At 35.8% G+C, this 12,977-nt stretch overlaps 2 protein-coding genes across 10 annotated transcripts; both read right to left on the bottom strand.

Moving 5' to 3' along the window:
• Positions 1 to 289: 289 nt before the first annotated feature.
• On the bottom strand, positions 290 to 6,200 carry LOC106307930 (14-3-3-like protein GF14 mu). Of its 8 annotated transcripts, none has more exons than XR_001263434.1 (5): positions 5,445 to 5,945; positions 1,566 to 1,664; positions 1,381 to 1,464; positions 767 to 937; positions 290 to 665 (listed from the first exon to the last, which is right to left on the bottom strand). XR_001263434.1 is itself a non-coding variant. In XM_013745025.1 (5 exons), the coding sequence occupies exons 2-5, from the start codon at positions 5,475 to 5,477 to the stop codon at positions 450 to 452; spliced, it is 504 nt and encodes a 167-aa protein (XP_013600479.1). In that variant the 5' UTR covers positions 5,478 to 5,537; positions 5,952 to 6,200; the 3' UTR covers positions 290 to 449. The 8 variants fall into 8 exon arrangements, 4 of the variants coding, with proteins under 4 accessions (XP_013600479.1, XP_013600482.1, XP_013600480.1 ...); XM_013745025.1 differs by lacking the exon at positions 1,566 to 1,664 and adding an exon at positions 5,952 to 6,200 and having other exon boundaries at positions 1,385 to 1,464; positions 5,441 to 5,537; XR_001263432.1 differs by having other exon boundaries at positions 1,381 to 1,664.
• Positions 6,201 to 8,574: 2,374 nt separating this feature from the next.
• On the bottom strand, positions 8,575 to 11,631 carry LOC106310458 (signal peptide peptidase-like 5). Of its 2 annotated transcripts, none has more exons than XM_013747691.1 (13): positions 11,385 to 11,631; positions 11,136 to 11,294; positions 10,935 to 11,046; positions 10,723 to 10,842; positions 10,469 to 10,626; positions 10,112 to 10,297; positions 9,995 to 10,029; positions 9,747 to 9,903; positions 9,617 to 9,670; positions 9,430 to 9,522; positions 9,209 to 9,351; positions 8,973 to 9,127; positions 8,575 to 8,886 (listed from the first exon to the last, which is right to left on the bottom strand). In XM_013747691.1, the coding sequence occupies exons 1-13, from the start codon at positions 11,529 to 11,531 to the stop codon at positions 8,780 to 8,782; spliced, it is 1,626 nt and encodes a 541-aa protein (XP_013603145.1). In that variant the 5' UTR covers positions 11,532 to 11,631; the 3' UTR covers positions 8,575 to 8,779. The 2 variants fall into 2 exon arrangements, with proteins under 2 accessions (XP_013603145.1, XP_013603146.1); XM_013747692.1 differs by having other exon boundaries at positions 10,112 to 10,294.
• Positions 11,632 to 12,977: the final 1,346 nt, after the last annotated feature.

The raw sequence follows: 12,977 nt of genomic DNA, 5'->3' as shown, positions 1-12,977 counted from the left end.
TGTCAGACTCGAGAAAACTATTCACCCTTTATGTCTGACTCAAATCTTAATTCCTTGTCTATATAATCTTTGAAAGCACTTGCTCTCTCATATCATCATCATTCGCTTAAATATAAAAAAAGTCCATCACCATAATCATCATCATCATTCAACAAATAATTCATATTTTTTTTTTTTTTACATGTTCTTTTGGAGTTTGACGCTAAATCAATAAAATGTTCAGAAGAGTTAAGCTTGATTATAACTTTATATTTGGATCCATGACAAATGGTATGAAAAGTAGAGCAATGGGTGGAAAAGACAGTAACGAGTTTCGAATTACAAACAAGAAGACAGTGTCTGAGACATGCATCAGGATGATGCAAACACACTCAAAACGGTCAAACCAGATTACAACATACACAATAATGATACATGAAACAGTGGAAACTCTACATTTCACAATTTACTCACCAAGGTGGGCATGCCCTTAATTTAAGAAGTAAAAACAATCTCAAATAACGTATGAGTCTTCTAAGGTACTTAGTTACTAAACAATCTCTAAAACCCTTTCTTGTGAGTGAGTTCATGATCTCGTAGTAGAAGTTCAACGCCAAAGCCAATCTGATAGGATGTGTAGGAGGAAGTTTAACCTCAGCAGCAGTAGTGACAAGTAAAGGAAGAAACTGATAATAAGTAGAGCGACAAAACAGAGAATATTCAATAAAGAACCAAACAAATCTTCAGAAACATGTAACTAATCTTTAAGTGAGCATTGTTAGCTTACATCTTGTTGAAAAAGATGGTTGATTGATCCTCGGAAGCGGAGGGAATGAGAGATGCTCATCCAACACAGACTATCAACACGTATGTTTGAGTGCTCTAGCTCAACCTTGTCCATATAAGCTTTTGATTTGTGTCTCTTATCCAATAAAAGCAACTTTGCCCAAAAAAAAATCTAATAAAAGCAACAAACACAAGAAGAAAGTCAAAACAAGCAAAATAATCAAAGGAAACAAAACAGAAAAGCAAGTAAGAAAGAATCTAAAGCACAAAACAAGAAAGGAAATGTGATGTTGTTTGGTTTTAGAAAGAAAAAAAAACAAGAGGGAAAATTGCTTCATTATGAGACTGATTACCAAGAACTAAATGATCATAAGTGTCAAGACAAAAAGAAATATACAATCTCTAACTTTAATTGACCTAAAGAAATATACAATCTCTAAACCGGATGTAACTTCTAATTCTTTTCACAAATTACACATTAACTTTTCATTATCAATCAAATAATATAGAAATTTTCCCCCAAGTTTGAAAGATTTTTTTTAAACATTGTAGTGAAAATAACTTTACAAAATCAGTTTATGGTTTTTTAAAAAATTCAAGAAAAGAGGAGCGTACGTGCCCGGGTAGACTTTGTCCATATGAGTTTTGATCCTCTTTCCATTATTAACATCATTCGCTTTCCCACTAGCAGATTTGTCTCTTAGCCAATAAAAGAAATAAAACACAAGAAGAAAGTTAAAACAAGCAAAAGAATCAAAGTGTTGAGATTGTGACATTCAACAATGGTCAGAGAAGTGTACCGCGCTGGTTCATTAACTTTTGGTACAAGACTAAAGAAGACGATAATCAGGTGGTTATTGGAGTCGGTTTAATCCACTGTATCGGTCTCCTCTATATAGCTGAGAGAGAGAAGTTCATTATCATCACGAGAAGAAGAGTGAAAGCGACGAGCTAGAATCAGAGAGAGAAAGTAACAGAAAGATCAAGAGCTTGTAGCGGTTTTGCATAAGACTCTTGATTCTATCTTTCTTGTACGATCTTTTGGAGTGATTGAGTAAAGTCGTTTGCTTGTGCCGTCAAGCACCCAGACGTAGAGATCTCACATTGAGACTCGAACTGGACAACCAATCTGTGTGCAATTGTTTCTTTTCTTTTATCATTCTTGGTTGCAAGAGAGTGCGAGAGAGGAGTGAGATCAAACGTTAAGAGAGTCGATCGGAGTTAGGATTCGTTAGACTAACAGATTGTGAAGCGGGAGTCGATTCGTAAGAAGTGGTATCAGAGCCAGGTTCCTTAGGATGAAGGAATCGATGGCGAAGGTGAAGATCGCTTGTTTCGACGGTCAAGGGGATTTCTCGATGTGGAAGAAACGCATGATGACGCATCTCTCGATTCTTGGCCTCAAGAATGCTTTGATCGAAGCACCGGCGACTTTTGGATCTGAGTTAGAATTGAAGAAAGGCGAGGCAGAAGAAGACTTCAAGGAGCGGATCAAGAAGCTCGAGACAGAGAAGTCAGAGAGGGCGGAGAAGGCGATGAACATGATCATCCTCAACCTTGGTGATCATGTACTGCAGAAGCTTGAGGATTATACCACGGGGGCGACGATCTGGTCATCGCTTGAAAGGTTGTATAATTCCAAAACTCTTCCCAATAGAATTCATCTACAACATAAGTTATATACGTTTAAGATGATAGAATCTAAATCTATAGATGAGGACATAGATGATTTCTTGAAGTTAGTTTCCGGGTTAAGCAGTGTAAATATTTCCGTCTCAGAGGAGGTTCAAGCGATACTGCTGTTGAGCTCACTGCCATCTCAGTACAACCAGCTGAAGGAACCATTGAAGTATGGAAGAGAGATGTTGACAATTGAAGATGTCACAAACGCAGCAAAGTCAAAAGAGATAAAGCTGAAAGATGTGAAAAAAGCATCAACGTCACAACGATCTGGTGATGCGTACATCACGCGATGTATGCAAGGAAGACCTGATAGGCGTGATGACTACAGAGGCAGAAACTCAAACAAGTTCAGATCAAGGTCAAGATCAAAGCTGATGTGTTGGTACTGCAAGAAAGAAGGACACGTAGAGAAGGACTGCTTTGCCAGGAAGAAAAGAATAGAGTCGTAAGACAATGGAGAAGCAGCTGTGATGGTTGATAAGCTACATGAAGTAGATGCTTTGACCATCTCTGAGCAAGATCCAAGGGAAAGATGGATCATAGACTCCTGGTGTTCCTATCACATGACGTCTAGGCGCGAGTGGTTCACAGAGTTCTCAGAGACAGCAGGAGGGACAGTTCTGCTAGCTGACGATAGAGCTGTCACAGTACAAGGAATCAAAACGATCAGAATTAATGCCACAGGGGGCACAGTCAAATCTCTCACAAACGTCAGGTATGTTCCTAATCTCAAAAGGAACTTGATTTCTGTGAGCTCACTTTATCTGCAGGGCTTTAAGCAAGAAGGTGGAGCTGGGAAGACTTCGTTCTATAAAAATGGGAAGTTGGCTCTGCATGGTACTTTTTGTGGTAGCCTGTATCTTCGGGATGGTGACACAGTAAAAGCTGCAGCACTTGCAACAATATCGAAGGATGACACAACTCTGTGGCATAGCAGACTGGCACACACATGCTTCAAAAACCTGAAGCTGCTAGCAGAAAAAGGAGTTCTCGACAAGAAGAGAATCAGTGATCTGGAGTTCTGCGAGAATTGTGTCATGGGTAAGAACAAACACCTCAGCTTCAGTGTAGGTAAAGGGAAATAACATAGATAAAGAAGGTTAAGGAGATGTTAGCCAAAGAGTTCGATATGAAAGATCTAGGGTCTGCTAAGAGGATTCTAGGAATGGATATAGAGAGGGACAGGGCATGTGGAGTGCTGAAGCTGTCACAGTCAAGTTATTTGAAGAAGATTATTCAAGTGTTCAGAATGGGTGAAGCTAAGTCTTTTTCAACACCTATTGGAGCTCAGTTCAAGTTAACAGCGCTCAAGGAAGGAGAGCAGGGATTTGCAGGTTCAGATGATGAAGTACCATACGCCAATGCAGTTGGGAGCATAATGTATGCGATGATCAGTACAAGGCCTGATCTTGCGTTTGGTGTGGGTCTTGTAAGCCGATTTATGAGCAATCCAAGTCGAGAACATTGGTCAACAGTTCAATGGATTCTGAGATATTTGGTGAAGACTCAAGATTTTTGTCTAGTGTTCACGAAGAGTACAGAGAAGTTCACTGTCAAGGGCTATTCAGATTCAGACTTTGGAGGTGACCTTGATCGTAGAAGGTCTACAACTGGGTTTATTTTCAGAGTTGGAGGCAACACAGTGAGCTGGAAGTCAGGACTACAACAGGTCGTAGCATTGTCAATGACAGAAACTGAATACATCTCGTTGGTGGAAGCCATCAAGGAGGGTCTGTGATTGAGAGGTCTAACAGAGGAACTGGGGTACGATCAGTCAGAAGTTGTGGTTGGGTGTGACTCACAAAGTGCCATATGTTTGGCTAAGAATAACGTCTTTCACGACAAGACGAAGCATATAGCAGTTTCAAAGCATGTAGCGTTGAAGATGAGTTTTGTGAGAGACATGATAGAAGCTGGAGAAGTGATGATACAGAAAGTCCACACATCGAAGAATCCAGCAGACATGTTGACAAAGGTAATCTTGATCAAGCACATGTTGATCTCGGAGTAGCTAAGTGCTAAGTGCACAACTACGCTTGACGGCATAAGGGTGGACGTTTGTTGTTGATGTCAAGGTGGAGATTGTTGAGATTGTGACATTCAACAACGGTCAGAGTAGTGTACCGGGCTGGTTCATTAATTCTTGGTACAAGACTAAAGAAGACGATAACCGGGTGGTTATTGGAGTCGGCTTAATCCACTGTACCGTTCTCCTCTATATAGCTGAGAGAGAGTTTTGTTCATTATCATCATGAGAAGAACAGTGAAAGCAACTAGAATCAGAGAGAGAGAGAGAGAGAGAGTAACAGAAAGTTCAAGAGCTTGTAGCGGTTTTGCATAAGACTATTGATTCTATCTTTCTTGTACTATCTTTCGGAGTGATTGAGAAAAGTCGTTTGCTTGTGCCGTCAAGCACCCAGACGTAGAGATCTCACATTGAGACTCGAACTGGACAACCAATCTGTGTGCAATTGTTTCTTTTCTTTTATCATTCTTGGTTGCAAGAGAGTGCGAGAGAGGAGTGAGATCAAACGTTAAGAGAGTCGATCGGAGTTAGGATTCGTTAGACTAACAGATTGTGAAGCGGTAGTCGATTTGTAAGACAAAAGGAAACAAAAACATAAAAGCAAGTAAGAAACACAAAACAAGAAAGCATGTGATGTTGATTTTAGAAGAAAAAAAACAAGAGGGAAAATTGCTTCATTATGAGACTGATTAGGAAGAACTAAATGATCATAAGTGTCAAGACAAAAAGAAATATACAATCACTAACTTTAATTGACCGAAAGAAATATACAATTTCTAACTATCAATGACCGGATGTAACTTCTAATTCTTTTCACAAATTACACATTAACTTTTCATTATCAATCAAATAATATAGAAATTTTCCCCCAAGTTTGAAAATCTTTTTTTATAAAACATTTTAGTGAAAACAACTTTACAAATTGTTTTTGTTAATTTTAAAAAATTCAAGAAAAGAGGAGCGTACCTACCCGTTTAGAGGTACCGGTGTAGACTTTGTCCATATGAGCTTTTGATCATCTTTGCATTATTACCATCATTCGCTTTCCCACTAGCAGATTTGTCTCTTAGCCAATAAGAGAAACAAACACAAGAAGAAAGTTAAAACAAGTAAGAAACACAAAACAAGAAAGCAAATGTGATGTTGTTGATTTTAGAAAGTAAAAAAAACAAGAGGGAAAATTGCTTCATTAGGAGACTGATTACGAAGAACTAAATGATCATAAGTGTCAAGACAAAAAAAAAATATACAATCTCTAACTTTTATTAACCAAAGAAATATACAATTTCTAACTAACAATGACCGGATGTAACTTCTAATTCTTTTCACAAATTACATATTAAGTTTTCATTATCAACCAAATAATATAGAAATTTTACCCCAAGTTTAAAATTTTTTTTTTTAAACATTGCAGTGAAAACAACTTTACAAATCAGGTTATGGTAATTTAAAAAAGATCAAGAAAAGAGGAGCTTACCCCGTCCGTGTAGACTCTGTTTCCATGGGAGACGTCCGTGTAGACTCTGTTTCCATGGGAATAGTCTCCTTTTCAAGCAACTCTTTAATCCGGACAGAGTTAGTCTTCACTGCTGTGTGTTGTGAGCCGTACTAACTCTTCTCTAAAAACTGACGCATTCCATCTTAAGACTAAATTTTTTCTTTGTCGCAAGTAACTGGAGAAATAATCTGAAGAAGAAGAAAGAGAAAGGAAATAATTGATTTGTGGTGCGCTCTGATAACGAATATAAATAGACCTCCAGTTTCCTTTTTTGCAACACTCCCAATGTCTTTATTGCAACACTCCCAACATTATACCGTTGCTTCCCACAATCCAATAAATAATTAGCCGTTGGACTAAAATAAATATTACTATTTTTACTGAATTTGCTTTTTCTAGACCAAAATAATTTATTATATTTATCCACTGTAAAAATGTTGAAACACCTCACGGCTCACTCTCCTACTTGTATTTAAGTTTCTCATTAAAATCTTTTAACAAAATCCGATTTTAAAAAGCCTATGATGTTACTAAAGTCTAAAAATATTGGAGTAGAAAAAGGTTGTTCTTCACATTAAAACATTAGTTATCGTTTTGTTAAAGTTGTTGCTCCTAGTTCATATTATATCAGTGATAAAATAAATTAAATTTTAGATACAGAAGTCATAGAAAAATGCACAACATAGAAGAATGGTAGCAACCTAAAGTGTTCCACCACCATTAGAGGTTCTAATTTAAAACATACAAAGGGATCACAAATGAAATACTTAACAGAAAACTCACTCATGTTAGAGCATCTCCAACTCATCTCTATAATAGAGATCTCTAAAATAGAAGAAAAAATAGAAATTGTGTTTTTGCTCCAATGTGTTTCTTTATAATAGAGGAATGCTATATTTACTTCTATAAATAGAGGAATGCTATTTTTCCCCTAAATATAGAGAAAAAAAATAGTATTCATCTATTTATAGAGACAAATATAGCATTCCTCTATTATAGAGGAACACATTAGAACAAAAACACTATCTCTATTTTTTTATCTATTTTAAAGATCTCTATTAGATCTCTATTATAGAGGTGAGTTGGAGATAATCTTCGGTAGCCGAGCCACTTGCAACACTTCCAATGTCCTTTCTTGCAACACTCCCAACATTATGCCGTTGCTTCCCACAATCCAATAAATTACTAGCCGTTGGACTAAAATAAATATTATTATTTTTATTGAATTTGAATTTTCTGGACCAAAATAATTTATTATATTTACCCACTGTAAAAATGTTAAAACACCTCACGGTTCACTCTATCATACTTGTATTTAAGTTTCTCATTAAAATCTTTTAAAAAAAAATTGATTTTTAAAAGGGATAATTTGAAAAATACCCTATTTAGGATTTGAAATTTGATAATTGCGAGAACGTCAGGTGGCCTAGCGGCAGTACTGAATGTTTCTCACACACGACTACCTGAGGTCGCCAGTTCGATACTTGGGGAAAGCAGGGTGGTACTGGGTTAACTAAAAAATCCCTACGGGAATTTCTGGCGAGGTGGTCCTTTGGGGTGAGCCCAGTCACTATAAAAAGTTCAACCTATACAGTTTTTAAACCAAAAAAAATTTGATAATTGCATTTTCTATTTTAACTTTTGAAAAATACACTTCCTTAATTATGAATTGACCTTTTTACCCAAGATATAATTCGAAATTAATATATAAATAGAAATTAATAAAATAATATCATTAAAATTAGATAAATATGTGTGTTGAGATAAATATGTTATTTTACCATTTAAATTTTACAATAACAAAGATAAACATGTGAATTATGACTTGTTTTGACTTTATCATGATGTTTATACAGATTTCCTTTTATTTTATTTTCTTCAACTTACATAAACAAGTCATATTGTTAAAAAAGAAAAGCAAGTCACGTTTGTCTCTACAAAATTTTCATCTTCTCTACTGGAGCCAAGTAAGTTCTAGCTAATATGATGTATTCGGATATGTGTTTTTTTTTTTATTTTGAATATGAAAAAGAATTGCACTGATTATTATTCATCGGTTTGTTCTTCTTTTTTCTCGTGTCATGAAAATCCAATAAATCTGTTTGAGCCAATGATTTGATTCGTGTATCTTACAAATTTTTTAATTTATGTTGTTTATATAGAGATGAAGTACAAGATTCAAAAAGGAAATAATGGAAAAAGAAAGGCAGAGGAAGAACAAACACATACCAACAGTTTAAAGTCACATAAAACATATGGTGTTGCTTGCATTGAAGTCTTATCGAAAGATTACTTTCATGTGTATATGAAAGAGTTGGAAGAAATTCTGAACAATGGATTCACAAATAATTCTCTATCTCTAACGATTTTCTTTTAAAATAATTTTTTTAAAAATTGTTTAATTGGAATTGATAATTAATAAGATTGGGCAATTTGGTAAATTTATATATAGATAAGCGTATTTTTCAAAAAGCTTAAACAAGAGTGTATTTTTCAAATTATATTCTTATTGAAGTGCATTTATCCAAATTTTCCCTTTTAAAAAGCCTATGATGTTACTAAAGTCTAAAAATATTGGAGTAGAAAAAGGTTGTTCTTCGCATTAAAACATTAGTTATCGTTTTGTTAAAGTTGTTGCTCACTAGTTCATTATGTCAGTGATAAAATAAATTAAATTTTAGATACAGAAGTGGGGGCTCAACTAGTGTGTACATGTAAGGGTCAATCCCATGTGTTACAATTATGAGCAAAAGAAGAATTTTTTTTTGTCAGAATCATGTTGCTGCTTTCTTATGTAGGAGAGCAAGTTATGCTCCTGGAGATGGATTTACATCTGAAACTGAAGGCTCCTGAGTCCCGTAGTTCCACAAGTCTCTGAGTTCTTTCCTCACCAACCCTAGTATAACCGTTATACCTGTAAAGTGTTCAGCATTTGGTTGGTAAATAAAATGCATAGACTCAGTAGAACTCGAGAGTTTTCTTGAGAAGAACGAGACATACCAAGAGTGCAAGGCACGAGATAGAGCAGTGCAGGTTGACCGTGTCCGTTCATAAGATATAGTCCCAAGTATGTCAAGAATAGTCCAAGTCCGTAACCAAACATCAACCATGGGAAATAGCCTTTCACTACTCCTTTGTTGTTTTCTCGGTCGTATCTGAGAGACGCAAATGGGTTTAACATGGAGTAAGGACAGTGATTGAAACATTGTAATAAGTCGATTGCATGAGAAGGTTACCTGAAGATAAAGCATATGAGAAGACCCGGGAATAGAATGTCTCCAAAACCAATCATGTTGTAACCACCCCATGGATCAGAAAGCCTTGGAAATCTCAGTAGCATGGGAATAGATTCTCCTGTGTCTTTGCTCCCACGTGCAACCTATATGTCATAGATTAATAACTATTAAGGTTATGAGACACACATTGGTCAAATGAAGGAAAAATATCGAAAACTCACCGCAATCATTACACTTTGCTTGAAGATTAGTGGTGACAAGAACACCCAAAAGATGTCATAAAAAAATGCACAACATAGAAGAATGGTTGCAACCTAAAGCGTGACATACAAAGAGATCACAAATGAAATATAAACATAAAATACTTATTAAAAAAAAAATATATATATATATAAACATAAAACTCACCCTGATATTAGGTAGCCGAGCCACTTGCAAGACATTTATCATCAAGCAAATACCCTGTATTCACAGAGCCAAACATTAAGATATTAATTATTCAACAACTATAGAGTTAGGAGTATTAATAAGGACTTACAAAAATATCTTGTCCGGCCCATGCATACGATGTTTTGCGGTTTATGAACCAGACGACAGCAACCACAAAGCAGAACAACAGAACCATGAGTGATAGAATCGTTACATTCCCAAACAAGGGGACTTTCACAGTCTTCCGACCACATTTATTGCATCTCCTGCAATAAGAGAGAGCAAAAACATGATGGTTTTAACTATTTTTGGAACAGAGAGCTGCATGTGTTGAAAGATTTAGGATTCTGAGTATACATTGTTATGAGGGTATAGATAATATTATGCATTCCCTGAGATACAAAAATATATATATATATATATTAGTAACTATGATGTTAAGGTTAATATAAAATCAAGATATGACAACGTTACCTGCATACCACCAATGCAGAAAAAGACGGTCAGGATTAAGATGAACCATGATGACATAAAGAAGAAGAGCAACACAAGGAACGTGGACGCTGATATGACAAAGATAACAGCACCAGTAGCACTGATATCAAGTGTCTCATCGTCATCTTTAGTAGCATCTTTGGTAGCACTATCAACTGAAGACTTCTACCAAAAAAGATTCAGATGTTAGGGAAAATAACACATATTAGATTGTATTTATCTTGTTGACAGTTTCTTGTTGATAATATGTATATTTTATTATTTCGTCTATGCCGAGATGTGAAAAAAGAAGTTTAATATTAGAAAAGCTCCTAAATAAAGTCTGGTAAAAAGAACCTTTGGTGATAATTCATTGTACTCCTCATCGTTCTCCTTAGGACCGGTGCAATGTGACCAGACAGAAGCAATGAATACTGTTCCAACAGACATTAGCCAGAGGAATGCCACTGCATAATCCACAACTGGGCTTTTTGGAGCATACAATAATAGCTCCACTGCAACCACAAAAAAAAACCCATTAAGTAGCCATCAAAAGAATGGTACAAAGAAACAGATAGACTATCATTAAAAATGATAGAATAAGAACATACCTTTCTTATTTGCCACAAGGGATTTCTTCAAGGCATCTCCAGATGATGTAGTAATCATCAAAACAGGTATAGTAAGAGTTAAGGGAGATTCTCCCTCAGTACAAGCCATCTCATCCAGCTCTGAACAAAAAAAGCAAAGATAAGAGCAACAAAGAGATGTCAGAGGCTCACGGAAACAAAAAGCCAGAAGGTTTTAGTTTAAAAGTATCAACCTTCTTTATCGTTTATTAAAACCAAAGCTGCAGCTCCTCCTGCCTGTGCAACCTGAGCCTTAGCTGTGAATGTACATTCCCCACGTACAGATAACGCAATGGAACCAGATAGCTGCAAGGATAAAAATAAACATCATAACATAGAAACACAAAAACATGATGGTGATTATGATGGAGAAGAAAGAGGGACAACAAAAAAACCTTTGAGGTTAAATTTGAGCAACTGTTCAAAGGAGTGGTAAGAACAACAGGAAGTCTAACAGCTTTGTCTTTATCAGACGGAAGCACGGCACCAAACTGAGCAGTCATGCCACTAAAATCTTCACCATTTTCTCCGTTAACCCAATTCTCAACCTTGACCTGGACAATATCTTAAATATATTAATAAAGATTCTTAATGATAAACATGAATCTATAGGGAAAACCCCTAATGAGCCATTCGACATTTACCATTTGATATTCGTTGGAACAGCCAGGAATCTTGGGAGCCGCGGCATCTTTAGAAGGAGCTTCACCAGCACCAAGGCATAGCAGACCGGTTAGATAGAGGGCCACGGCTGCCGCGAGAATGCGGCAGCTAAACGGAGGCAACGACATCGCCACCCTAAGAGAGGGATAGAGGAGAAGGGAATCGTAGGATGATGGAAGAAAGAAAAAGAAGGGAGCGAGAAGAGGGAAATAGATTATTCTCGGTTCACCTTCCCTGTTACACAAGTCATTTTTTTTTCCCTTTTTAATCTTTTCTATTTCGATTTTCTTTTTTTCCCTCGCTTTACATTATTTCCAAATAATGAAAGAAAAGAAAACTCAAAAAAAAAACAGCTGAGTTAGTTTCCATCGTTAATTTGACGATGATCTAAAATAGATAAATATTATTTACAAACAAACGAAGTAGAATGAATGGATAATTTTAAAAATTTGCCAAAACTATGAAAGGAGAAAGAGACAAATCAATCAGACTTCATGAGATAAAGAGACAATAACCGAAAAATATATAAAAAAAATGGAAAACAAAATTTTTTGAATGAGTATATGCATTTGTAATAAGTATATTACTAGATTTTGATCCGCACTTTTAAAGCGCGGATTTATTTTCCTCTTAAAAATAATATTCAATTTTAATACATTTTACAGTTGATTATATCTCTCTGTCTTGAACAAATGAATATCATTACAATATCGAGTATCAATTGTCTAATACATAACTGTATAGATACTGATATATTTTGTAATGCAATGTGCACGAAAAAGTTTAAATTTGGTAATTCAAAATATTATCTTGGATTTTGTTTAGCAATTAATTTCTTATAATCAACTGTAAAATGTATTAAAATCGAATATTATTTTTAAATCGTTTAATATGTTTGAGAGAGAGAGTGAAAATGCTTTTCTTGGTTATGTAGTAAAAAGTCCTTCACTTTGCAAAAGAAAAATAAACCGATCCAATCCAAGTAAACCGAGTCAGCTTAATCAGTTTTGGGCCACAAGAGTAAAAAAAAGGCTTTAACTATCGTTTGAATATAAAATGTGTTATAAATTATATTGTGGATGTCCAGGTCCGGTTCATAACCGACCCAATGCTAGAGAGAGAGAAAGTCGACCGTGAGGGGAGAGAGAGAGAGAATCGATATCTTGCCTTTTCCTGATTAGATTATGATTTGTACTATTTTCATATTTGTATTTCCTTTCTTTAGTCTTTCCATTATTCTATGACGGTGTAATTCCCTATATATAAAGGGCTCCTTATGTTTATGAATAATACAGAAACATACATATTCTATTCCTTTGTTTCACAACACGTTATCAACACGATAAAATCTAAATCCCTAAGCTAAAACAAACCGTCTAAAACCCTAACCCTAATCGGCGAACATCCTTACCGGCGAACCATCCTAATCCCGATCGCGAAACCTTACATCCCGATCCTTGTTTGCAATCTGTTCCCGATCAGCTTCAGCTTAAGGCGTTCCTGATCCTAGCTCATATGATCCCGGCTTGTTCAACCTCAGCTCGCAAACAAGATGATCTCAGACAGCTCGCGAC

The sequence above is a fragment of the Brassica oleracea genome, chromosome C8 (genome assembly GCF_000695525.1).
Source record: "Brassica oleracea var. oleracea cultivar TO1000 chromosome C8, BOL, whole genome shotgun sequence".
Taxonomy (NCBI): Eukaryota; Viridiplantae; Streptophyta; class Magnoliopsida; order Brassicales; family Brassicaceae; genus Brassica; species Brassica oleracea.
This window is presented reverse-complemented; position numbering and strand designations above follow the sequence as displayed.